This window comes from Lagopus muta, chromosome 3, assembly GCF_023343835.1.
Source record: "Lagopus muta isolate bLagMut1 chromosome 3, bLagMut1 primary, whole genome shotgun sequence".
NCBI lineage: Eukaryota > Metazoa > Chordata > Aves > Galliformes > Phasianidae > Lagopus > Lagopus muta.
The window spans coordinates 51,235,301-51,263,198 of record NC_064435.1 but is presented as its reverse complement, the minus strand read 5'-3'; the positions used below and the strand labels follow the sequence as shown (position 1 = coordinate 51,263,198).

Below are 27,898 nucleotides of genomic sequence, written 5' to 3'. Positions count from 1 at the left end.
ATACCTGCAAGCGTGCTGCCAAAATGCACAAAACACTTTAGCTATGTGTCCTACACATACAGACTGCTTCCCCTGACTGTCTGCTTTGGGACCACCAGGGCAAGGAGAGAGATGTTCCCCAGGAAGGTGTTCTCAGGACCGATCCTGAGCTCTTTGAAGGGGTTCTGAAAGTGATACCACCAGTGCTGGGATGTTTCATTAGCGGGGTAAGTGCTGTGTGATGCTGGTGTGGTATCTGCTGCAGACTTGATCCCTAAGCACAGTGACAAGAGCCGGGTGCCCCATTACATCTGTCCTGCTGGGCTCTTTTGTCTGACAGGTGTAAGCCTGAACCCACATCTACCTGCCAAGCTGGGAGTGGACTGACTGTTATTTCTGGCTGACTTTTTCTTTGCTTCATAGATGCATGTTGGGAGTTCTTTCCGTTCCACATACCCTACTATCAGAGCCAGTTAGTCCTGAGCAAGTAATCACCGTTATTCAGAAGAGAAAACTCAGATGTGCACATGGCTCAGCACGTACCATCTGCACTCTAGAATCACAAAGACTTTTTTTTTCTTTAATAGAACCTTTTTATTTTTATAAGTGAATTGGAGATTAGAGCCAAGCAGTCAGGCTTCAGGAGACCACACAGGCCACCAAAGCTGAGGTGAGGCCCCACATCAGGAAGGGGCACCAAGGATTCACATGTTGCCCCATGGGGTCACTATCCATAGCTTTCTCTTCATCTTGTGTAGGGATCATAGAATCACAGAATCACAGCATGGCCTGAACTGAAAAGGGCCATAATGATCTTCTAGTTTCTTTCAATCCCTCTGCTATGTGCAGGGTTACCAACCACCAGACCAGGCTGTCCAGAGCCACATCCAGCCTGGCCTTGAATGTCTCTAGGGATGGGATAAAGGTTTTCCTGCAGCACTGCTGCCACCACAAAGGCATTCTGCCTGCACTCACCTCATGTGAGTGGGAGGAATTGCAGTGCATTGCCCAAGATTAAGTGGACTTTGATTTGCATTAATAACACCATTGATAGCTCTCCATAACATTGCTATCTCAGCCCCCACTTTACTCAGCACACTTTACCCAGGGACACCAGGAAAGCCTCAGAGCGGCCCTTTTTAAACCTGCAACACTTATACCGACAGTGGGTTGCAAATGGGAAAGCTTTCCAGAGAAGTCACATATGAGGGGTGTTCCAAAAGTAATGCCTCTTATTTTATGAAGTCGGCCTATGTCATCAGAGGCAAAAGTTGGTGGTATGGCAGTAGAGGTTGAACCTTCCTACCAATATTTTGTTTATGTGTACCAAACAGTAGATGTGAGCACAGTGAAAGCTGGACTTCATTGGCAACTGTTTCATAGCAATGACATGGTCACAGCAGTTGTGAAATAGCTTCTGCTGCTGTAGATGTTGACATGCTGTTGCATGCAGGCTCTTGTTCATCACTAGCAAAAATGCATAACTAATGGCGGTGGCTATATTGAAAAACAGTTTTGTAGCTGAGAATTTGCTCTATCAAATAGTGTTATTGTACTCTTTGTAGCTGTAGCAGTTTTCATGGAAAGAAATAGGAGGCATTACTTTTGGAGTGACCCCGGTTCATTCCCAGCGATGTCAGATCTGTTTTATTTTGTTGTTCCAGGTGGCAGTTTACTTGTGCGGCCAGCTGGGCTGATGAAGCCTGGAGCAGGAAACAGGCAAATCAAAGTTAAAAAAGAAAAAAAAATAAAGAGTGAAAAAATGAGAAAAAAAAAAAAAAAAGGAAGAAATGTCACGTAAGGAGAAGGAGAACCCCCTGGAGGAGCGCTGCGGACAGACCCCAAGCTCTACGGGGCATCGAGGCGGAGGCTAGTTCCATTGAGCGCGGCGGAGGGCAGGAGGAGGAGGAGGAGGAGGAGGAGGAGGAGAAGGGCAGCAGGAGGCGGGCGCGGAGCCCCGAGGGGGCGGGCGTGTGCGTGGCCCGGGCCGGGTGCGGCGCGGCGCTGCCGCGGGATGCGGCGGGAGGCGGGAGGCGGCTGAGGCGGGGACGGGCGATGCTCCGCCGCCGCGGCGGCTCCGCGCACGGCCGGCCCTAGAGGAGCGCACCCAGGGACGGCTCCGCGGCCGCCCGGCCGACGTCCTGCCCCGGCGCGATGGCCACCGAGGTGCTGTGCGGGCTCACCTTCAGGCTGCTGCTGCCCGTGTGCCTGGCTGCCGGTACGTCCCTCCGCCCCGCCGGGATGCTCCCTTCCACGCGGCTGCTCCCGCACTTCTTTTTCCCGACAAACTTTCGACTTCGCGTCTCCCCCGTATTTCTTAGCCGCCCTCGTTATGCCTTATCCCGGCGCTATCATTACCGTCCGTTCTCGTCGCCGGGACTCCTCCGCTCGGGAAAACGTCCTCAGGCGGCCGTGGGAGCCCCGGCGTGGGAGCGGTGCGGGGCGTCCCGGCTGTGCGCAGCAGCGCGGGAGAGCGCGGAGCACTTCTCTCATTTACGGAGCTTTTCAGGAAGATTTCCTTCTTTTATTATTTTTTTTTCTTTCCTTTTTCTGTTCGCTTTTAATCTTTTTTTTTTTTTTTTTTTTTTTTTTTAATTTAATCTTTCTTATTTTGAGAGAGAGAGAAATTTCGGTTTATTAAACCGCGTTATTTAGCAGGCAGCCATCCAAAGCAGGAATTATTTTTGGACGTAGAACCGCGGTGCCCAGCCGTGGGTGAACGCGTTCGTGTTACTCCGTGCTCTCCGCGTTTTATTCAGCGCGGAACTTGGAAGAAAGAAAGCGGGACCGCGCTGCGGAGCACGGTGGGGCCGCGGGGGCGGGCGGGGGCCGGCGGGGGCCGAGAGCGGGAAGAGCCGTAGCTCCGGCTGCGGCTCCCCTTGTGCTGGTGGGCAGCAAGCGGCCCCGGAGCACGCAGCTCTGCCCTCGAGGAGCCCCGCAACCCCAAAATCTCCCTCACTCTCGGCTATCAGCACCCGCTGTCCCTCCCGAAGGTGGCTCTGTGGCCACCGACGGTGCTAGAGGAGTCATGATTCCACAGACTGCTGGCAGCAGGTGAGGGCTCCCCACCTGCTGTGTGTCCATCCCCATGCCTATGGGGCAGTGGCTCGGTGGCTGGTGTGCTGGGTGGTGGATGGGGTAAGCATTAGGATGCCCTCGAGGCCATGTGATGGTGGTGCCAGGCGGCCCCCAGCAGAGTGTAGGGCACCCTGTGATTGAAACTCGTTAGGACTCGTCCATATTTTCCTCTGCATTATGGGTGTGAATGCCGTGGAAAACCATGTAGGGAGAAGGAAAGATGCTAGAAAATGAGTTGTGGCGGGTTTTGTTGGTGTCTCCTGACACCGTGATATCTAGCACTGGTTTTGCAGTAGTGGAGGAGTTACTCTGCTGGGCGCTCACTCGTGTGTTGGCTCTCACCACTCTTTCTGTATCACAAGAAGTTCAGATAAAAAGGTTTTGCAGTCCTGGCTCCTGATGCTCAGTCATGCAGAGGTACTTTCGCATTGCAGTAATGCCTCTACCACTGAGAACTGGTGTCAGAAATTGCTTATGGTCATCTTCATCTGAAGATTAATTGAAATGTAAACCCTCAAGGATTACATACTGTCTTGAGTATGAACAGAATTACTGTTCATTCTTCTGCAGAGCTTTTGGACCCAAAGGCCTTGTTCAGCCAGACTTGAGAGAGGAATTAGTGACAGGACACCAGCTTCTCCCATGCATCTCAGTGTGCAGTGTCTGTAGGCACTGTGTCCTCACCCATGACTGCCCTGCAGCAGGCTGCTCGCTGGGCTGAGGCCTGGCCCTGCTGCCTGCACCTGAGCAGCCCTGAGCCAATGCAATTCTCCTCCCAAAGCTTCAAGGAAGTCCTTCGTGGGCTTCTGGAAAAAGGCTCTTCAAAGTTCAATATATCACAGTGATGGTTATTTGTATGGCTTAAGGTGAGGTTACATCCGGAGCTGAACGGCTGCTGCCAGGACTCGCTGCGCCGTGATGCCTCGTGTCTCCTGCCTCTGTCTGGGCAGTGAGTGTGTGCAGCTGTGCCAGGAGGGGGAAACGATGAGCTTTTCGTTGTGTTTGGGGTCTGCGTGGCTGTAATTTAAAATGATAAATGGCTGCAGCTTCTCATTGGGGTAGGGTTTGCTGTTCTGTTTCTAACCGGGCTGGAGAGCCCCAAGGAGGTATGTGGAGGGGAATGGCGGCTGGGGCACACTCTTTAAAAATAACACATCTGCCAAGATGAAATACGAGTCCTTAAATACTTAAAAAATGGTTAATGCTTTAATTCCTTAATACTTCAGTATTCAACTTGATTTACTTTTAAAATAAAGCATGTCATCTTTGCTGGTACGAAATAATTTCCAAACTTTAAAAAATAGCACGTACTTGGGAATACACAGTTTATTATAAGAACGTTTTAGAATCAGATCTGAAATGCTAAAGAGTGTCACCTTGTACAGAGAACCCTCGATGTGTTCGCTTACAGCTCAGAGCAAAGTGTCCAGGGTAGCTGCTGAAGACAGGAGATATAAAATGTCCAAAATGAACAGCTTTCACTGCTTGTCCCCTTCTGGCTTCAGGCCTAATTCATTGTCCTCTTATTTTCGTGACAAAATGTTATGCTCAGTCTGATGCAGACCTAGGACTTAAAAAACAACTGATGGGAACACAAAACTTCCTTGCAAATCAAGTTCTGTGCTCTGTAATAAGACAGAGATTTGTTTCTATGCTTGTTTTTAGTGAGATTAATGCTATGTGATATGCCCCTGTATTGCAGTAATACAATGCTGAAAAAACAAATGACAAATTGGGGGGACAGGGGCCAAAGAGCTTTGGCAATCGTGGTGGGAAGTGTTCAGTTAAGATTTTATTAAGTTTTTATTTGTAAGTTTTTGTTTTATTTATTTAAAGCTTGAGTCTTAGCATAAGCCTGTTGTTTCTTTGCTGCTCATATGAACTTCAAATGTGCAAAACGTTGTTTGTCTCTGCCTGAACTCAGACATCAAAACCATCTTTCCCTAATTGCTTTTTTTTGATTCATAAAGGCTTGAACCGCAACATTGTGGTTTACATCACTTGATAACAATTTTTAATTATTCTGTCTCCAATTGTTTTCTTTCATGCACAATTCATTAGTTTTGTTTTAAGAAAAATATTAGTGTTTTCAGATGGTGCACTGGAAAAAAAAATGCTGGAAAAAAGCTTCCCCTGGTTTCTGACAGCTGAATTGCATGTTATGGGCAGATTGGCTTTGGGACGCCAGCTCCAGCCCAGGCACTTCCCAGAAGCTGCATTTGCTTTCTGAACTTTTGAATTTTGACCAAGATGAGGTAAGAACAGTAGGAGCTTTCGGAGCACTGTCTTCTTTGTTGGTGGCTTTATTTTGTTTGTTGTTAGGGGGTGAGCACAGGTTTAGTGTTTGGTAAGTGACAGCAGGTTAGAAGAAAATACCTTGAAGAGTTTTTGTGGGTGACAAAGTTCAGCTCTCAGTTGGAAGTTTCCACTTGTTCCTTCAAGCCACATCTTCGAACTCATGGTAGATGGTGAAGTTGCTTTTTGTTCTCCATTCTGTGAGTGTGATTCATCAGAGAGATATTGGATGAATCAGAATGGCCATCTCTTCAGGACATCAAGAGTGTATTCTGTTGAATTCTTGTAAACATAAACAGTATTCACAAATGCAGTTGTTGGATTGGCCTCCTGAGCACAGCCAGCGGGATCCAGGTGTTTATTCTGCCTTTGAAGGAAAAAAAAAAAATAGATCCCAGTGTGTGAGGGGCTCTTTGACTTTTCTGCTTAAATTAACACACACAGATGGAAACTTTGGAGGGGAAATACCTATGTTGTTTCATTAGCAGGTACTCAAATGCTGCTTAAATTATGTGTTTTAAAGAGTATTTCAGAAAGCAGCACCTCCCTGTATGCTTTGATGCTTTGAGTTGTTACTACGCACTTTTTCTACAGAACAAGTAACTGTTGGACAACTCTGTAACATTAAAGCAAGACTGTAGAGACAGTGAGCTGTGTCTAGATCTACTATTTTTTGAGTGCCTGGAGGTGGCTGTTTAAAAATGATACTACAACAGGACATGGTGTAGCAGTTTGCCGGCAGTGCTGTGGTTTCTGTGTGTCAGCTCACACAGGTGATGTTATGCCATGGTGATGACAAAGCAAATCGTGATGCAGGACCATTCAGACTGGAGAAAAATCTGAGCAGTGACATTGTATGTGATGGTACATATGGGTGCATGTACGCATATACACACGTATCAAAAGATGCTGATGTATTTTTAAAGTTGAAATGAACTTCACCTTGGCTGCAAATGTGCTGCTTGTTACTCCTTAAAATTGTCCAGATACTGAAAAAAAAGGCAAAGGAAGACCAAACTGATTGGTGTTGTTATAGTGGAGAATATTTATTATGGTGTTCTGAGAAGAATGATAGAGAACAGCATGAGAGAGATTCACATAGACTTCCTGTTACATTTTAAAACCCTGCTGCTGTCCCAGAACACTCATAAAAATGTTGGTTACATCAACAAAAAGTCTAGGAAGCACTTAATGGGTAGCAAGCTAAAAAAACCCTGATAAATGTAAATGCCAGTTTGCGTGAGGGATCCTAAAATGCCTGTTAGGTTTCCTTCCCCTCTTCAAGTGTTTTAGAAATATATCTGGCTTCTTTTATGAAGGGAAGTTTCGCTGTTTACCTAGTTCAGTGGGAGCAGGTGAAAGGTGTCAAAGAGAAAAAATTTATGCAACCTTGCAGGAACAATATTTTCCAGGCTGGTAGGTATGGGCTTAGATCTTCTTGTGCATAAAAAAAACAAGTGTCATCAAAATCTCTTTGGATTTCATTTTAGGTCAATTAAAATCCAAACAGAAGTGTTTTGGGGAGAATGGGAAGGCAGCATCCGCCTGCTCTGTGGCTCTCTGCAGCCATCTCAGGGTGACTGTGACCACTGTGATCTGGCATGCAGGTAGGGAAAGCTCTCTGAAGATACATCTCACAGAAGATGGGGATTAAACACCTACCCTTAAGTTCTTACCACCTGTACTTATTTATCCTAACGATGCTGTTAAGTGGCTTGAATGCACATAATGGTTAAGATGAAATGTTTACAGAGCTACAGATTTGCTCTACTCGGCGTCTGCCAGGTGGGTGCTTTTTTTTTTTTTTTTTTTTTTTCCCCCCAGTGTTAAACCTTGGCATAGAAACCAGTGGGAGGCTGTTGACTGTGGAGTTTGTCAGAGAGAGCAAACAACTTTCCTGAAGACTGCAGGGTCTGGGGAGAAAGCATGCCAACCCTTTAGGCAAGACTGGAGGAACTCTGAACAACCTGATCTGCTTTAGGTATCCTTGTTCATTGCAGGGCAGTTGGACTAGATGGCCTTTAGTAGTGACTTCCAATGTAAAAGATTCCATGATTTATTTGTTGTGCTGGAGCTTATGGGTGTAATCTGCAAACCAGGCTGTTTGTCATATTGCTTCTCTGTCACTAGAACCGCAGGTATGAAACTGTGCCAAACTGTAGTTCTTATGTCAGTCAAAACATAGAATGAGGTGATAGAACTGAATCTACTTGGGAGTAGAAAGGCTCATTTTGGGGGTAGTTTTTTTGAGGTATGAAAATGGCACTGATATTGCATTTGTGCATGCGTAGCTACATTTCCTTGCTACAAATCTGAAAACGTGAGAGGTAACCACCAAAGCACTAAGATCATTGCATGGTGCATCTCTATCCGGCTGCTGGTTGGAGCTGCTGCAAATGCTGGCAAAGGAGGCCAGTTTCAGTCCAGCTGGTGCTGCTACAGCAACTGTGGGAAGGGGAGAGAGAGTATTTCATGGGTGGTATCTGAGAGGATCTTCAGAGTTTGCAGTCTGTAGCAGCAAAGCCTTTTGCACGTGCATGCAGAACGTCTGGTTGCCCATGCTCCAGCTTCTCTTCATTTCTTTTTTCACACTGCCGTGGTAGTCCTTAAGAATTTGGTGTGTCCTGTTTAGAGGATAACCTTTCACATGAGGGATACCAGTAATGATTTTCCTATGTTGGACTACAGAAATCCAAGAAAAAGCCTGTTTGAAACAAGTTTCCAATCGCAGAGAGTTGTCAGCAAGTGTTAATGAAGGAAAAAGCCTGTGTAGCCACATTGATTGTGTAAGCCTTAATTATATCTTCAGGTGGTTCAGAGATACTCTAAGTATGACTTTGCTGAGCTGCTAACAGGATGTGTAGCATTGTTTTCTTCTGGTGTGTATGGGAAATGCTGAATCATGGCCTGAACCTGACTGACCACCTGAGGTGAGCAGTGAATCAGCCACAGGAGCACAGGTGAAGGCAATTCACCTGTGCTGCTGGAAGGGGTGGAGCCTGGCTCCACCTCTCCGAGACCCATTTCAGAGCTGACTGCCACTGGGGAAGGATCTCTTTTGGAGATCACTTCTCTTAGAGTCTTCTCAGTGAGCCTAGGACAAGGGTAAGCTTTCCATCCATTTCTCTTTAGCGTGATGACCTGTTTAGCCCAACTTTCTTGTATATTTCTTAATTATAACATCCATATGTTAATTGATTATACACTGTGCTATAGCAGATTGGACAACATTTGTAGCTCAGTTGTTTCCTATCTGTTTTGTTGGGTAAAATAGTTGTCTGCAGTGTTACTTTTGTAGTGGTCGTAGCTCCTCATGCTGTCATCCTAATAAATCTCTGAAGCTAAGCAGGGTGAAAGCCAGAAGCATGCAGATAACAGGCTTTCAGAAAACATTCATGTGTTGGAGGCAGAAATATGACAGATAGAGTCTGCTGATTCTTGTCCTGAGAAGAACTGGCATGCTGGGGGTTGCTTTGTCAGATGAGCCAGCTAAAATTGTGGATATTTAAAAGAAAAAGCCTAAGAGTTGAGTTATACAATACCTTTATTTTGGAGCGTACCCTTTGATGCATTATGCTCAGGATGTGGTTGAATTAATGGATTTTGTCTGAGTCTTACCTGTCCATTTCCTGTCCTGAGTAGGCAGTAGTAAAACCTGAAAGTCATGTAAAGGTTGCTAGTCTGTGTCTTGGTTTCTTGTGTTTCATTAATTCTGAGCTGTGATGTTAGCTTTGATGATATCCTGTAGAAATGAATACTGTGCGTGAACTCTGCTGCAAATAAAAAGGAATACTCTTTAATCCATTTTCAGTTTGTTGCCTCAGTAAATAATCCTTTGGATGGGAAAAAGTATGTATAATCACTTAAATCAACAACAGTCTAGTGTTCTGTTTACTCTAACACTTTAGAATAACATTTACAAGGCATAAAATGAACCATTAAGATTAACTGTAGAAATTAACAGCTCTGAGTTTCCTATCAGTTGTCCAATTCTGAAGAGAAAGAGATGAGGATTGCACTAAAACTGCCCCCACAGATACAGAGATCTGGGACAGGCCCCTTCTCCAATTAGAGTGATTGGACGGCACAGCGTAGCATCAATCCTCTGAGCTCATTCATGCAGTCTGCAGTTTAGAGGCTCTTCTTGGAAATGAAGTGAAGCTTAAAGAAGCGAGTCTGTGTATTTGTCACTGATACACCAATTGCTCCCCTTCTGGCAGAATATTATAAGCACAGGACTGCAGACATTACATACTCTGTCTACTGTTTCCAGGATTCGTTGATGTAGCTTTACAGAACCATAACTTAAAACTGAAATGCTGAAGTGGTATTGGAGCAAGGGTCGATTTTGCCCCTTGTTCAGAAGTCACAGAGGAGACTGCAAATTATTTCTCTAACTGATAAGCATGCGTGCACAGGATTCTCACTGTGCTGAGGGATACACAAATTTTACTTGAGTCGAGAGGTGCTAAACTAGTGCTGTCTTGTCCTTAGCTGTGCTAATACCATTTATCGCACTGTATGCTGATGGTTGTTTTTGGTAAAAGATACATTATTAGAGAAATGAGATCTTACATAATTTGTGGAATAAATTTTATCAAATGCCTCATGCTGGAAGTCATGTAATCCATGATGCAAGTGTAAGTTTAGCCTTAAATTTTGATTGAGCTTATGTCGAATGTAGGAGGAGTCTAAAAGGCTAAGAAGGGACTGACCAGTGAAAAAGAATGCATAAATAACCCATTGTGGAAAGTAATGCTGATTGCAGTGTTGGTTTGCTTGTATAGCAAATCACCTGCTAACCTCTAGCAATCAAATGCAGAGACATTTACTCTGAATTTCTTTTCAATACATGGTCGTAAATTAGAAAATGTCTGGGATAGGAAACATGTTTGCATAGTGGCTGCACCTGTTTGGTGTGTTGTGTTTTCTTCTCTCTTGTTATACCCATGGCTTTTTATGACATCTTCCAGAATAGTAGTTTCCTAACTGCAGAGAGTAGATTGATTCGTAAGCTAAAGGCAAGTGAGAGAAATTTGTCTTCCATAAATCCTGATTTATGTAGAAAACTTTTATAGCCATAAATAAATATTAGGTCATGTTGTCATTTTGTTGGCCTCCTTCTATAAGAGTATTGTTAGACAACATTTGTAGCTGCACTGTGATTGCTGAAATATATTTCAATTCGCTTGCAAAAATGCAAAGAGCTGCATTTTTGTAACACGGATACTTACAACCTCTTCTACAAGACAGCCTGAAAAACACCACATCTTAACTTTTTGAAGCTTTGTCGCTTCCTGGGATGTGTGTATTGCAGGGCATCTTTTAGGAGGAGGGTTCTTTATACTGGAAGCGCAGGTTTAGATTTCCTTTCCACACTTTTGCATGAGCCATTGATAATGTGGACACTTTCTTTGAGGGCAAAAATTCTATGTATCTCTGTAGAAATTAGTCTCTAAGTGCCTTTTTTCCTTCAAGTGAAAGTTCTGTGTTGTCAAAGGATTATCCTGCACCATCAGCCTGAGAAGCTGCATGATGTTTTTTGATTCTTCCTTCTTCTCTTCTCTAGGCATTTTATAATATGTTATTCTATGACGCTAAGCTTCATAGAATATGGAGTGGTTAAGCTCCATGAAGCATGGCCTGTGTCTCTTATTTGTTAGCAAAGTGCTAGCCATTTATATTTGCACTATAGTGCTATGTAAATAAGTACCATCTCCATAGCTTGTTTTCTCTAAATTGAAGAAAGGGAAATCAGTAAGCCCTTTTTATTAAAAAAAAAAAAAAAAAAAAAAAAAAAAAAAGCTTTGGATAAAGTTCTATTCCTGTGCTCTTGAAAACAAAGTTTCTGGTAAAGTTAAAGTCAAATATAGCACTTCCAACATTTCACTGTCAAATTTAGCAAAACAATAAAAAACCCCCATCAATCCAATGTAGTACTGCGCATTGTGGAAAATAGATTTTTAACTGGTAAAACTCTGATCTCCACTGTTCCTTCTTTTCACTATGTTTCTTCTTATAAACCTCTGTGTAGGTCTGGTGTCGCATTTTCTCTGACTTTGGTGGTTTTCTTCTGCAGTCTGATCTGCTTTCCTTTCTAACAAGCAGAACAAAAGCCTTTCATGGAGTTGTAAAGGCATTTTATTAACCATCTTCATACATTTGCTGATTGGGGGAGGTCTTTGTTCTTCCCCTCTATAATAAGTGAACTTTTACTTCTTGCCCACTGTGACAAATCTTTCTTTTTTCTTAGTTTCTTTTTCTTACAGTGTGATATGTTGGTCGGGACCTTTGGCCTTCACTGGGCAATATTTTTCATGTCCATATTACTATAACAGCGTATTTCCCTTCATGCTTCTTGGACAGGGCCTTTTATTTCCCTGGAGTGTGTTTGGAAGCCTTCCTTATGCCAGCCTGGCTGTGCTTGTTAGAGTGGCAGATCATAAGGCTCAGCTGACAGCTACACAACCTTCATATTCCCCAAGATAAAGTACAGAAAACATGATGAATTGGGATTGAAAAAGCCTAGTCAGCGACACAAACCTTATTTACTCTGCATCACACAAACCCTAAGTTTGTTCCCAGCTCCTTTCAAATTGAATCCAATAATTGACTTCATCTCCTTGTTTGATGGCTGGTTCCTTTTAACTGTGGGCTCTGTAATTTTTATAAGGATTAGTGATCACAGAGATTTATACTCCTTCACTTTTTTGCAAGGGATGCTTTTGTCATGGAAGAAGTCCCACATTGAAAAAAACAGATCCTATTTTACGATTTCTTGACCCAGTACATCTTCCTCCCATGTTCCAATCCTTTGATTTCTTTGATCTTGAAGCACAGTGTCTGTGTATGCTCTGAGGCAAACTATAGTGCAAGAAATACTGTGCACATATAAAATTCTAGTGACACAATGCATCTTAAAATACCCTTCTGTACTGTTCAGCTTGTCATCCATTTGTTCTCACTGAACTGAATCAACAAACTCAGTTGTCATGCCCATTAGTGTACATAAACATCAAAAACTTTCTCACAGCTTTTCATTGCCATCTGCAAATGCAGTGGTTGGTCATAGTTGCTCAAAGGCATCTACAAATGTTTCTCATTAATTTTCTGCAAAGGTAAACACTTTTTTTGTGTATATTTCAGCAGACCATTGTATTTTATTATAGTATTATGATTTTATACAGAAATTCCTTTAAGATACAGTATCCTTATATGAAATAATACTAAGCTACTGTCAACTTTTGAAAGCAATAAGCCACTCTTGATACTTACTATATGTCTGTTGTAGCATGCAGGCATAGTAAGAAGAGTAAGACAGCCCCACAGTTCCATCTTCAGGATCTAGAAGTGAATGCTGGCCGAATCGTTTAACAATTTATCCCTTACTATGAAGAAGAGCATGTTAAAATGCAGAGAAGCGGTGATGTGTGAATCTTGTTTCGTGCAAATAGGCAGCTGTATTGGCTATAGGAGAGAAATAGCAGTAACTCCAATGTGTCATTTGTGTGCCCCAGAGGATGAAGCGGTTTGAATTGCTAGAAGTTTAGAGGGGAGTGATCTGGTTATTTCCTGACAGCTCTATGCCCAGTTACTATATTTGGGGGAATTCCATTTGCTTCTTTCCTCTGTGGAGGAAGCTGTTTTCCTGTTGCCCTTGAAACATAAATGATAGGATTATCCCAACACTACACAATATTGCAAACAGAAAGGAAAAAAAAAAAAAATCTTATTACCAGAGTCTCCTGCCTGCATGGTCAACACATTTATCATTGTCAAAATACACTGAAATAAGAATGTACCAGTTGTTTAAAGTAGTAAAGAATGAGCAAGTTATGTCACTAAAACCAGCATCTGTTCTGAGGAGCTAGAACTATATTCTCCTGCAGGGCAAGTCATTCCTTAGTTATTAATTTTGGGTTTCAACACAGTTTTCTGAAGCACTGGAAGTTGGCTACTCCCCGTGCAAGGTTTCTGTGATAATTATCAGGTAGGTTCTGCTCTGTCTCTTTGTCTCCCTCTTCACAGTATTCCAGAGCTTTTCAGGCAGGAAGGGGCAACATAAGATCTCTTCTCCAACCCTCTGCTTAATGCAGAGTCAACAGTGAATTTAAATCAGGCTGCTCAGGCCTTTTTCTTTTTGGGTTCTGAAAAGCCTGCAGAGCGGAAGTGTACAACCTCTTTCAATGCTTAATTTTTCTCATAATTATTTTTTTTCTTTTCCTCATTATAGCTTCATAGCCTTCTGACTTTGAACTCTAACTCTGACTGTCTTGGGGGCTTCCCTCCATGTATTTGTTAGTTCGTTAGCATATTCTTTGTCTTGGTGCAGGTCAAAGTTAGATGAGGTAGTCTGTAGAATCACAAAATCATCAAGTTTGGAAAAGACATCCAGGATCATCTAGTCCTATCACCAACATTTCCCCACTAAACAGTGTCCCTCATCTAAATTTTTCTTGAATACCTCCAGAGATGGTGACTCAACCACCTCCCTGGGCAGCTTATTCCTGCACCTGACCACTCTTCCAGAGAAGAAATTTTTCCTAATATCCAACCTGAATCTCTCCTGGAACAACTTGAGGTCATTCCCTCTTCTCCTGTCGCAAGTTACACAGGAGAAGAGGCAGACCCCACCACACCACAGCCTCATTTCAGGGAGTTGTAAAGAGCAATAATGTCTCCCCTCATCCTCCTCCAGATTAACAATCCCAGCTCCCTCAGCTGCTTCTCTAAGGTTTGTGCTCCAGATACTTCACAGTTTCATTGCCCTTCTCTGGACATGCTCCAGGGCCTCAATGTCTTTCTTGTAGTGAGGGGCCCAAAACTGAACACAGTGCTCAAGGTATGGCCTCCCTAGTGGTGAATACAAGGGGGTGATCACTTCCCTGCTCCTGCTAACTACAGTTATACAAAGCAGGATGCCATTGGTCTTACTGGTCATCTGGGCACACTGTTGGCTCATGTTTAGCTGAGCATTGAGCAACATTCTCAGGTCAATATCTTCTACACAATCTTCAGCCTCTCTGCCCCGAGCCTGTACTGTTGCCTGGGGTTTTGTGGCCAATGTGTAGGATCCAGCACTTGGTTTTGTTGAACTTCATCCCACTGGCCTTAGTCCACTGATCCAGCCTATCCAGATCTTTCTGAAGAGCCTTCCTACCCCCAGGCAGATCAACTCTTCCTGCTAACTTGGTGTCAAAATGCATACTTTCTGGGGGTGTGCTCAATCTTCTTAGCCAGGTCATCAATAAAAGTTTTGAACAGGACAGGCCCCAGTACTGATCCCTGGCGAGCACCATTTGTAACTGGTTGCCAGCTGGATGTAGATCACTTGAGCACTGTTCTGTTGGCCTGGCCCTCCAGCCAGTTCCTTAGCCAACAAAGAGTGTACCTGTCCAAGCCACGGGCTGCCGGCTTCCCCAGGAGAATACTGTGGGAGACAGTATCAGAGGCTTTGCTTGAAGTTGAGATAGGCCGTGTTAATAGCCTTTCCCTCATCCACCATGCAGGTCGCTCGATCATAGAAGGAGATCGGATTGGTCGAGCAGGACCTGTCCTTTGTGTACCTGTGCTGGCAAGTCCTGATCTCCAGGTTGTCCCACGTGTGCTGTGCAATCTCACTCACTCCAGGTGTGGTTTTAGTAGATGGGAATAATCACTTCCTTTGTACATGCTGCTGTTGGTAGAGCCAGGAAGCTAAAATTGAATGCCACAGATTAAATCTCATCCAAAAATGTTTTGTCTCCTTCAGTGTAAGAGAGAGTATATAGTAGTCATTTTTATTGCTTCCTAGAAGAAATACAAATCATAACACCTTCAAAGCTTATATCAAAGGATCATAAGTAAAAAAAGATCAGTGTTGGGTATTACATCTGAACAGAGAGCATTTGTACTCAGAGAGAACTTGTAGGAATTTTTCTGTCTCATTTTTGATTTAAGGACTAAATTATTTAGCCTTTACAGTACATCCTAGACTGTCTCTACTCCCATGGAAGTAGATGCCCAGCATGCTCTGAAAGCTGTCTTGGTTCTGGCTTTTGGATTTTGTTTTCAAGCTGTATAGCCGCTGGTCATGGAAATATTGCTGTGAGGAATGGTTTCCTGTCTTTTTGTAGGCACAATGGTACCTCAAATCTCAAAGTCCCAATTTTCACTCTTAGTTTTAAAAATAAATTAAAAAAAAAAAAAAAGCAAATAGCCACAACTACTGTCTGTAAGACATAATTTGCCATTTCTTAACACATACAATATGCATCTAGTGGCTCAAAAAGCTTGAACATATGTTTCTTAGCTGGGAGTGCTGATTATTAATGAATGTTATTCTGTAACATTGGCACAGTCATCTGTCACTGATTTGTAATGAACAAAATGATAAATTAATAGGTCTGCACTATTTCTTCTTAATTTCTAGAACTGTCCATGGCTGGAGAATGAAAGGAGCTAACTAGCCAGTAAATTATTGGCGTGATTTTTCTAAAAGTCATGCTCACATACTTCAGTATTTTTAATTAGTCAGTATTTCTTGTTATTCTACAAATCACTGACAGCTAATTTGTTTCAAAACCACAGGAAAAAATCTGTTCCGAATGTTTCTGTGTTGCATTCTTTTCTCCTAGATGATTGCTGTCTCATGTAGGATTGACAAATTACTTCTAGCAGTAGTTATTTTCCTGTTGGGTTGCAATTTTGAAACAAGTATTTGAGAAGCTGGCTTGCACATTGGATATATGAAACACTTGGTGCTAGTCATTCATAGAACCTGTCGTATTGGGCTTATAGGTTCAGAAGAATGAATTGCTGCCAAACTTTGGCCTGAAAACCTCAAGGTTTATTTATTTATTTGACTGCAGTTTAGCTAACTCTGCTGTCTCATCTAGTATAAGTTGGAAATCTTCCTCCCTGATCTCTTTCATTTCGAAAGAAATATGGGAGAAGTTACAGTTTAACCATGTAGATGTTGCAGCTGTTAATTACATGTAGCATAGCTAACCTTTCATTGTTAAAAGGCAAGTTACTGTTATTGCAGGTTGCACGCAGCTGGCTCTTCTGCTGTTCTGCCCTTAGGTAACAGACAATTTTAATATGGAGAACAATAATTGATGTGGTATACTTGTAGCAGCCCAGATGACTTTCCTGAGGGCTATTTATGCTGTTAACTACCATAATTGTGGGAAGCATCCTCACGCTACCTTGTAGCTTAGTATTTACATTTTTCACTGCCTGCATCTGTTGCTCCTTCCTTTTCGTTAAAAGATAAGCAGTCATCACAACACTAGAAATAAAATGCTTACTATTTCAACTGAGGCTTTCATTGCATCATCATTGTCAAAGTCAAGTACTTCTTTGACACATTTATTTCACCTGTTGGTAATCATGTTGTTTTATTGCAAGAACATTATCTCTCCTAAATAGAAAACATTTTGAAGTTGTATGTACTGAGAAGTATTAGGATAGAGTGTGTTTTAAAAAGTGTTGCAGAAATACTGGTAATTTTAGCTTTAGAATTTCATAACAATTGTGTAAACAAGTGTCTTTTTTATATTCTAGTAAATGGCATTTGTGCCTATTCTAGCATGCAGCGTTCATCTAGCTGAAGAAGGTGCTCCCAACTCTCAGATTTGCCAGACTCCATATAGTTTACGGAATCATGCTTGCCTGAGGAACCCATCATTCTGCAAATCAGACCTGACAAGTTTCCCATTTGCCCTCCACATCTTTGCGTGAGGAGTGAGTCAAAACTTGTGTAGCTGCCAGGAAGAGCGTGCTCATTAATAGCGTTTAACAAACTTGAACTTCTACTCAAGGCAGAAAGGTAAATCAAGCATGTGTTGTTTGATTTTGGTATCCCGGATTGGTACACATAAGATTGCCTAATTGATTTTAAAACATCACCTATCAGTCTGGCAAACTCTTTAACGTACTCTACAGATGTGTTTCTTTTTTTTTTTTTTTAAATTATTTTTTTCCTTTTAAAAGTAATCATCCCATATGCAATTGTCCAAGAAAAAATGCTGCCAATGCCAGGTTACTTGGGAAAGAAAGCTTCTTCAGTCCATGAATTAAATAACATTTAATATACCATTCCTTCTTGATAAAGTTGAGTAACTCAGAGGAAAATGCAAAACAAAATTGAAAGGGAGCTGCTTTTGTTTCTGTGGTGTATAACTTGAGATGACCTATAATCAGCTTGCCATTCTCTTCGTTCCTGAGGAATCTGTGTATCTAATTTGGCTGTTTCTTACACTTAGAATAAGAAATACCTGATATTCAGCTTTCAAGTCAACAGTAGTGGTCTGTGATTAGTGCAAGATGTTAACAAATTAATGATGTCATGAGTGTGCACAGTGGAGATGGAGGTATTTGGGAGGGCAGTATTGAGCACGAGAAAAAGAAAGTGTCTTTCATTAAGTGTTTAATCAAAACTGTGGGAAGAGATACTATCTATTGTTTGTAAAACTATTATAGCATTTTAGAGTGAAGTTGTTTGTTTCATGTTGGGTTTTTAACGAAATTCTGGTAGAAAATGGCCTTCAAAGGGCTGCTGCTACAAGCTGTGTTATTGGCTTTCCTTATAAATAAGTTAAAATATTCCTTTGACTGGCAAGGCTAGTGTGTTTTTTTTTGTGTGTGGGTTTTTTTTTTTTTTATTTTTTCTTTTTCTGTTCTTGTCTGGTCCACAATAACACATTCATGGCCCACAGGGATATTGCGTGTTCTGAACAAAAACCTAAGCCATTTGCCTCCATCATTTAATATCCTCCTTTGCACTTTCCTTTGTGTTTTTTTTTTTTTTTTAATTTTTTTTTAAATTAACCTTGTGAAGATTGCACGTCTCATTGTAGTTCACTGCAGTTCATTGCAATCTATCAGTTCTGCATTTAAGGATAGTGAAGCTAATTATATATTTAGATTGCCTCTAAATATTCAATTACTAGTAAGGTGGAGGTAACAAAATAAAAAGCATTATGAAAGCCTTGCCCTTGTAGTGTGTGAATCTTTGTATCTTGCACTGATTTATCATTGAGTGGTCAGCATCCCAAAGTACCCATTGGTTTTATTTATTTATTTATTTTTTGAATGATGTTTGTAAAATGTGAGTAGCACTACTTGAAATGTCTTATAATTTAAAAATTATTGAAGTAAAATGCAATGGATGAGGTTTCTTTCTGTCAGAATTACTGGATATTTAATAACAAGTAGCCATATCCTAATAATCTAAATTATACTCTTGGAAGAGAAATCAGAGTCCTCTCTATTTAACAGGCAGGGGAGAATCGTAGAATCATAGAATGGCCTGGGTTGAAAAGGACCCAGGTAAGTAAGTAATTAAAAGTAATTACTTTCAAATTACCAGAATTCCATCAAAACACCTAAGAAATACATTTAGGGCTAGGTCTCGCATTCTCACATACACAGTGGAACAGGTTGCCCAAGGAGGTTGTGGATGCTCTGTCCCTGGAGGCATTCAAGGCCAGGCTGGATGTGGCTCTGGCAGCCTGGTCTGGTGGTTGGTGACCCTGCACATAGCAGGGGAGTTGGAACTAGATGATCTTAAAGATCCCTTCCAACCCACACCATTCTATCATTCTATGATTCTATGATTTTTATCTATTTAAGATTTATCTTTTTTTCCTATATGAGGCTCTTCTGTGAAGAGTCAAGATGGATCAAAGTATTAATATAAATAAATATGGATGAGGATTGTTTTGGACAGATTTTAGAAAAATAAATGCTTATGTAAAGCTGTAACTTTGATGGTGTCTTGCCTTTCTCATTTAGAAACCATATGCCTTTGTGTGGGAGCTGGTCTGCTTCTGAGCTGTGGAGTTTTTTTCAAAAGCAAAAGGTTATGGTGATTGTATTGCTGTCACTCCAGAAAAACAGTCACCTTCTCTGGAAGCAAATTGAGTTATGTTTGAAAAAATTCAAATGGAGTATAATTTTCTGACCTACTGAATGTTGTCACAGGAGAGAATCATTAATGAGGAAGATAATTATATAATAATGTGATTGTAATTAGATCATATATTTCAGAGTAGTTTAAGCTCATTTTATGAAGGGCTTGGAGGCAGGCAAATCAGGGCATTTAAGCAAAGAGCAGGAAAGAAGGCAAATGGAGTATGAAAAGTGAAAGTACAAAGAATGAGCATGAAGGAAAAGTGTAGTGAGAGATGGGGTAGGAAGTGAAAGGTAGAAAGGAGTGCAGAATTGACGGGCTCATTTTTAAAGGTCAAGAAAATGAGTAGATGAGTTTAAAGAGAAGAATGATGTTTGGAAGTAGGTAGGAAATAAAGAAGACAACCAAACAGACAAGCTGGGAGACTGATATGTAGGATCAAAGGATTCTTGCTGGTGGCCAGCAAGAATGTGTGGACCCTGAAGGTGATATGGAAAGAGGTGACAGGACTGGGTATAGCATAATGGTTTCAGAAATAGAGAACCAAAGATGCATCTGAATCAACAGGCAGACAAAACAGCAGTGGAAATCTAGAAGAGACGAAGGCTAGACTTACTGGGCTGGATTTGAGGCAGCTGGACATCCAAGTCCAAAGTGACAAATGTGAGGCAGTGCTGCTAGAAGCAGGGAGGGGAACACACCTGTCTGAAAATTGCTGAAGATAGAATTCAGAATTTTATTTCCCCCCTCAGTGGAAATGATTGTTACACTGGAGGCAGTTATTTGGTTTTGTGAAACATCGGCGTTTAGATACCAACATCCTTTGATTCTGGCTTCCTTGATTTTTTTCAAAGGGGAAAAAGGTTTACATTGTGCTAGTGTATGGTTCTGTTTCACCCCCAAAATTATAAAATTACTGCTCCCAACTGACCACCTTGTGGTCTCCATGTCCCTGAGAAGCAGTCCCAGCACTGCATGCACTTGGGCAGTTAGGGGCTGGAGGACTGTTACCGGCAAGGATGGTGGTCTCTCCATGGATGGAAGGTCCTGGTGTCCAAGGCTGAGTACTTGTGAAAGTGATGTGAGTGTTCATCTTCTCAGCAGAGATGAGGGCTTATTGTCGTCCTCCAGCTCTGGGTCCTTGTTGCTCCTGGAGTAGTCCTGCCGCATCCTCAGCAGAGGGAGATCCTGGCTCTGCATCGCTCAACCATGGCAACTGGTTGGGTTATCATGGTTTGCCAGCCAAGGCAGTCCCAATCTTATGTTTTAAGCGTACTTCACAGTGAACCCAAGGTTTCTGGATGCAGCAAGATCTGAATTAGGCAGTCAGCCAGTGAGTTGAAATTCTTCTTTAATGAGTCAGTGGGTCTCTGGTTCATTAAAGTCAAGGACAGTCTTATCAACGGCAGGCAGCCAGAAATGATGTTTGGGGGTTCACTTGCCTTGTGTGTATGGTCTACTCAGTTTTGTCTTGTTTTCGATGCATCTTTTAGTCTTTTTGCTTTAACAGAAATATGATGTTCCTTGTGCTTTGTAACAGGTTTACACAAAAGTCACGACCACACTGAGATACTGCTCATAAATTAACTACGTTCTTCTATTTTTCAGGAAATTTGATTTTTCTTGGAAATATTATCTTAATCATCTCATATCTCATTGGGTTATGACCTTATTATGCTAGTGCTGCAATTAAATCTTTAATTTTCCTCTTCCAGGAGACATGTAAAAATCATTAAGCAGTGCTGTTATACACTGACAGAGTATACGCAAAGGCATTTTTTCTGTGTTTCATGATATCATTGGTTGAGTTTGAGTTTTAGAAAGTTCCTGTGCATCCCTAAAGCTTTGATTCTTGTATTTTTTTTTTTTAATTGGAAATGCATTCATTTATATTTCCATTTATTTATTTATTTTGCTCAGAGAGAAAAAAAACTACTTGTCTCTTTAACTCTTCTGTTTCACTTCCTATCTGTGGATTCCTAAAAAACAAAAATCAAAATTGTAACTTGAGTTTGTCTTCTTATTTTTACTTCTTTAAAATATGAACTTCCTCAGACAGAAATTAAAGTGGAATTCTTTCAGTGATCTCAGGGAGGGAGAAAAACAGCAAGATTTTTAAACATTGATTTCCTTTGAGTGTCTTTGCTGTTTTTGAAAAATTGGACATGTTTCTCTTGACAATTGTGAAGTACTGAAATGACATAAACTGTTGCGCTAGAGCTGCAATGCTCTTGGGACTCCTTAGCATTTCGCCTACTGGGAAGCTGCATCTTTTTTTATAAATTGCTGGATTTTTTTCTTTCTTTCTTTGTAACTGTTTTCTCATAAGTGCTATGAATGTAGGCATAGGCTCATTAGAACAGTTTTACCTAAATAAGTTGCTTTGATGTGAAACATGCGAAACCTCAAATTGAACTCCTGTTTAAACCACCCAGCTGAGCAGTGAAAAAGGAATGACTAGTTTTGTTGAAAGTTTCAAATGATGTATCTTAATCATTCCTATTTGATCAAGAGCATATGACAGTAGATTCACCAGTAGTTATTCCATGTTTTTTCTGAGGGCTGAAACCTGTGAAAGAAGAATTTTGTCACTGCGTGAAATGGAGGGTGTATAGTTAGGGACCAGAAGTGCTTGGAGGATGAGGTAAGTTAATGCGGAAGCTAATAGGAGAATATGAATATGAGTGTAAAGGGGGAGTCAATAAATGTGGCAGAGGGAAAGGAAGAACAAAGCTTTGAAAGATAAGGATTTATGTAAATGGAATAGTGCATCTTCAAACTTGCTTGTTTAGGAGTGACTTATAAGAAACTGTGGATTTATGTGTATTATCCTTTTTTTTTCTTTTTTTCTTTTTTTCTGTTTTGATTCTTGTGAAGATAGCAGGTTTGTATATTTAAATCAATTTTCAGGCCAGGTACAGAACTAAGGATGTGGATTGGCTTTTACTGGTGCACAGTAACTGGTTTTGCTTGTTAACCTGTTTTAGAGGACTTGCATTAAGCTGATTGCATGGTTTTTTTTTTTGTTTTGTTTTGGTTTTTTTTGCACAGTAAAGACAAAAATCTGCTTTTACAAATGCACAAGTTTTTATTACCACTGTTTCAGTGGTTAGACACTGACAATTGTACTTATGGCCATTCTTTTGGAATGCTGTTGAACTGTCATATTTCTTTCATCACAAATAAGTTGTAGTCTTGCTAGACTTTCAGAAGGTGCCATCCGTGCTGCTGCTTCTGTTAAGATAAAGTTGCAAAATGCTAGCCACAACTAAGTGCCCTTTTTTGTTGGGTCTCCAAGGAGTACAGTATGTTTTAACAAGAAACAGAGCTATGAAAAATGCATGAACTGCCAGGAACTACAGCAAGCAGAGAAGCTGTAAACAAAGCGACAATAACCTGGTACTCCTAGAGAGGGAATCTGACATGGTAAAACAACAGAACATCTTCTAGCAAAAAAAAAAAAAAAAAAAAAAAAAAAAAAAAAAAAAAAAATACGAAAGAAAAGCTGTTTTTTAAGTTAGCTTTTGTATCATCTCTGCACTTAAGATGTACTCGCCATACTTAAGATGTACTTGCCATACTTCTTCTCTTTGTGCAATCTAGACCAGGCACAAAACTGATTTCTTTAGAGCCCTTATGTTATGTGTTCAGCCAACACAGACTGAGGAAATGTGTGGTCTCCACACTGACATATCCAGCTTCACTTTATAATCAAACTTTTGTGTGCCCTTCTCCCAGGTTCCTTGAAAATGATTTTCTGGGTCTTTCCATCACCTTGCATTGGTCAAATCCTGGTAGTTTCTAATGAAAATTTATTAAGAGCTAACTTATGCCTTTTTATTGCTGTGTAAAAATATTCCTTCCGCATAAATAACTGTTGTTCCATGTTCACTCACATCTTCACAATTCTGCCTGTTATGTGTTAACAGACACCTGGTGTTATTTTTCCATTCTTTGCTTGACAAAAAAAATATCTTTTGTGGCTCTGCAAGTCATCTTCTCCTCTGCCTTACTCTGGGCTAAGGAAGGATAACCCAAGTCATGTACACACGTCTGGATGAATTGTACTGGTAGTTGGCATGATGGCATTCCTATCTCCTGCAGCAGTGAAATTATCTGCTAGTCTGTGCTCTCTTCCAGTGTAGCTATGTCATACTGGTGTCATTTGCTCTACTGTTAGAGCAAACACTGTTGTTTATAGTCACTTAACCACCACGTATACCAGCTTGTGTTTTGCCATTAAGCATGTAGACATTCTTTTTTGGTATTACTACTACCTTTTCTGTTTTTTTTTGTTTGTTTGTTTGTTTTTTTTTTGTTTTTTTTTTTTTTGTCCTTGTTATCACACAGTTCTTCTGGAAGGTATTCTTTATGTTGACTGTGCTACCTTATTAGCAAGCTTCAATATCATTCATATTTTTGATGGCCAAGTCAACTAAAAAAAGTAGTAAGATCTATGCCAAGATCTGTCCTTGAGGAACTCTGCTAATAACCTTTCTGCAGCTGGAAAGTATTTCCAGCACTACTCCGGGCACTTCCATTTTACACTTTTAATCCTTGTTTGAATAAATTACATGGGGAATGAATTATCAACCACTTTACTGAAGATGAAATAATAACAAAGACTTAACTGCAGTTGTCTAGGCTGGTTAAGAGCAATGTTATGTAGCTCTTGCTATGTAAAGCTGCAGTTGAGTTTCTAACTTTGTGTCTTTGTCTTTCCTTCAGAACTTTTTTTTTTTTTTTTTTTTTTTTTTGCTCATATATATTTGCTTCTCTTTTCTTCTTGTGCTACCTCCCTTGAGAAGATCTGATGTTTGCTACTAGTTGAGCTTTAGGTTATTTGACCTCTTGGTTTGAACAGATTAAACTTTTTTTAAAAATTTTACCCAGTGTGCAATACTGTGATACAGTGTAGTGATACAGATCTTTATTATTTTGTTGTTTATCTTCTTTCAGTTTGGGACATAATTAAGATCTTTATAGGAAATCTCCATCTAGATATTTTTTTCCCCAGCTGGTGATGCTATTTTCTTTAAATTTGTGTAGTCACTGAGCTGAGCTAATTCCTCCCTATCTCCTCCTTTTGGCCAGAGGAGCTTTTCACCAGGCTTAAATTATCACGATGGCAATAAAAAATACTAGTAAAATATATTGCTGCAGACCTGCTGAATAACGCTAGTGGAACTGTCAGATGTGTAGCTCTTGCATTCTGCAGGCTATTTGCTTGCTGTCACTGCTAACCTGCTGCATTGTGAAGCTGCCATGCTCTCATTTCCTCCAGGGGCAATGAAAACAAAGGTGGCATCAGCAGCTGCGCAACTCCATGTGCTAGCAGCTTACCCTGCCGTTCAGAAGTGGTAAGAGGTGCTGACAGATGGCATGAACGAATTACCTGAGAAAACCACCTGAAAAGAAAACCTTGCTAGTCACATTAACAATTAAAGACGACATAGTTAGGGAAAGTTCTCATCTAGACTTATTGTACCTCTTTTGTGTGAAGCAGGTGAGGTTTCCCTCCTGCAATAAAGGATAGAGGGGTCCTGTAGGATTTTTCAGTGAAGGTTGTTTGCTTCAAAGTAAAGCAGAAAGATTGCTTGAGAACAAGGTGAAATATTTGCTCCCCACTTATTCTGCCTGGGCCTTTTTATAGTATTTCCCACCCCAAGAGCAGTAATGGCTGAGCATCAAGCTGTAATTTTGCTTGGCTTTAACTTCACTTCATTGATTATCATTCAGGAGAAGAAAACAGAATTTGACTTGGAAAGCTGAGCAGTGTTTCAGTTTCTTCCATGTGCGTGAAGTTACTGCGAAGCAGTTTTGGATGTCGGGGGAAATTCTTCACAGAGAGAATGGTGAGATGCTGGAACAGGCTGCCCAGAGAGACTGTGGATGCTCCCTCCCTGGAGTTGTTCAAGACCAGATTGGATGGGGCCCTGGGCAATCTTGCCAAGTACCAGATCTGGAGGTTGGTGGCCCTGTGTGCAGCAGGGGGGTTGGACCTTGGGGTCCCTTCCAACTCTAGCCATTCTGTGATTCTATGAAAGCCGTGTTCTTGGTGCTGGGAGAGCTCCAGCCATGTTCCTTAGGTGGGGAGCTTTAAAGTAAATCTATTAAACCATGTTAACTAGTCTTAAGTATATTTTCCTAAATATGCCCAATATTATTTTTTTCTTTAAAATATTTTCTTTGGTGGAGAATAAATAAGCAGATAGGATTTTATTTTCTTGTTTCATATGTTCAATATAATTTCAATCCGGTGTATTCGGTTTCTTGAGGTTGATATCCTATACAGGAGGTAGCTTTTATGATGTAGATATATATTTTATATAGTTTTTCACAGAATTAAAGGAAGAAATTAGAGAAACATTTGGAAGAAAATGCCATAGATACTGATCTTTTTTTTTAAAATAAGACTTGAAATTTGTAAGTAAAAGCTGATCTGTACAACCATCTTTACAGAGCAAAGCTGTTCTTAAAAAAGACTTCTTAATTTCTTCTTTTTTCAATTAAAACCTGCCAAATGCAGATACTCTTAGCTACTGTTTAACTAGACTTTACTTTAGTTGAGCCCCGTGCTGTACTGTGCTCATGCAGGAACATTACTGATGGCTCTCAGAATTCTGTTTATAAATACTGTAATGTTTGGTAGTATTTTTAAACTTCAAGGTGTGAATTCGCTTCAGTCTTTACTCTGCAACAGCAAAAAATTTGTACATAAGTATATAAATTTAAAAGTAAACACTTCTGATGAAAAAGTTATTTCTTGTATATACTTACGAATTGTTTATATTTGATCTGGCATTATGAAAAAATCAGTGGATAGATATAGCTTTCCTGTCTCTGGATATAATGCCATGAAGAGTGATGCAGTGGTAGTGTGGGTACTGTGTGGTCCTCAGCACGTCTTCCAGGGTTTTGCTTGGACCAGCCCAAGTGTTCCCACAGTTGTGCTGGCTTTCAGGTAAATTCTGAATCATTAAATTTCAGTAAACTTTATAGATAACATGAACAGCTTCTTTCTGCCTGTGCCTTACTTGCACATGTGTCATTTAGCACAGTCATTTGAAGTTGTGATCTCCTTTGAAGTTGTATTTGACGTACATTTCTGACAAGTGACTGCAGAAATTTTGTTGTGACGTTTTATGGGTACGGTTCTGAAAGCTCTTGAAAACTCATGTTGTGGAATTTGCATCCAGATTAAAGATTTACTTTTTCTATGAAAAAAGCCCTCAGATTTTTACGTGTGCTGTAAGATCAAACTTCATATTGATGTGGAACGGTTAAACACATCTTTCAAACTTACAGAAAAATTCCAATAATTTTCAGCTGCATGCAGGAAACACAACATGAATGCACAATGAATATGTTACCTTGTTATTTATGGAGGGGAAGTAGAGTAAATCAGAATTAGCATCTATTTCTTTTCAGTGTGTAATTTGCAGGTGCAGTTATTCTAGAAATTCTTCCAAACACATTCTCAGCTGTTCTTACTATTCTCTGTGGGCCTGTGACCACAGTCATTATGCTGGGAGAGGCACTGAAGGCATTTTAAAAAGAACAAGAAGAAAAAGATAAAAAGAAAAGCAATTGAGTTGTTGTCACTTTTATTTAAGTATGAAAATGAGACACATCTTTTGAGGTCAAGATCTTCCAAGTTATTGTCCTTGATTTTCAGCATTCTTTCATTTCTACTTAGTTATTTACGAAGTGCATTTTTCATAGTTCCTAATATGTATAATGTCATCAGCAATTACAGTGGACATGTTATATCGTTTTCATTTCAACAGGGCATGAGTGTGAACAGTGATGTTCTGAGAGCTGCTGTCCTAAAATTCCAGAAGTCTTTTGCTTATTTTACAAAATCTTTATTCATCTTGAGTTAGTATTTTGATTATTCTTCCTCTGATGACAGAATTTATGCATCATAAACTGCCTAGATTGCCTTTGTTGTAGTCATCTTTTCTCATTTTACGTAGCATCTCACCAACCTACAAAAACAAACAAACAAAAAAAAAAAAAACAAAAAAAAACAAAAAACAAAAAAATAGATTTAAACATACCTGCAAAAGTTCTCTGGTGAATGGTTTATAGGAGGATGTTCAGGAGAGAAATCCTCATCAGAGATGAACGTAAATTTTGTGAAAATCACTGTGGAATTTCCTCTCCATTCCCTTCAAACTCTGCCTTTGTAATAATTTGCTAATGTGCTGCGGGGTACAGGATACACTTATGTGCTTGTCAGTTTAAAGTTAGCTGCTTTTTATTAGCACTGGAGGTTAGGAAATATGGCTTGTGAAGGCAAGGGGAAGCATGCAATATTTCAGCTCAAAACAGGGCATCTGATAAAAGACTGACAAGTGTAGTGAACTGCTTTAGCTTTGTGGCATTTGATAAACTGAGAACTACTAATCCCAGAGCAAATACTTCCAAAACACAGGGGGCCTAAGGTTATACTTACGATGAGTCAACGTTGAATCGCCTAATGCCAAAGAGCAGGTCAAGGAACAACCTCATGGATAAGAGATTAAATGTGAAAAGCGTGCATGTATTAGGAGTTGAATAAATGGATTAAGTATCAACAGATGTTCGTTTAATTACAAGCAGGCTCCACTTGCTGTGACTGAAATTATGTGTTTAGTGCATTAC

At 40.6% G+C, this 27,898-nt stretch overlaps 1 protein-coding gene across 8 annotated transcripts in view; it reads left to right on the top strand.

Annotated features, from left to right (window-relative positions):
- The first annotated feature begins 2,022 nt into the window (after nt 1-2,022).
- PIEZO2 (piezo type mechanosensitive ion channel component 2) overlaps nt 2,023-27,898 on the top strand; it is a 287,618-nt gene continuing 261,742 nt past the window's right edge. For 7 of the 8 annotated variants that reach the window (XM_048939128.1, XM_048939130.1, XM_048939133.1 and 4 more), the window contains exon 1: nt 2,023-2,197. In XM_048939128.1, coding sequence (XP_048795085.1) covers nt 2,134-2,197 — 64 coding nt within the window. In that variant the 5' untranslated portion in view covers nt 2,023-2,133. The remainder of the gene's footprint in view (nt 2,198-27,898) is intronic. The other variant, XM_048939136.1, reaches the window with a different exon arrangement.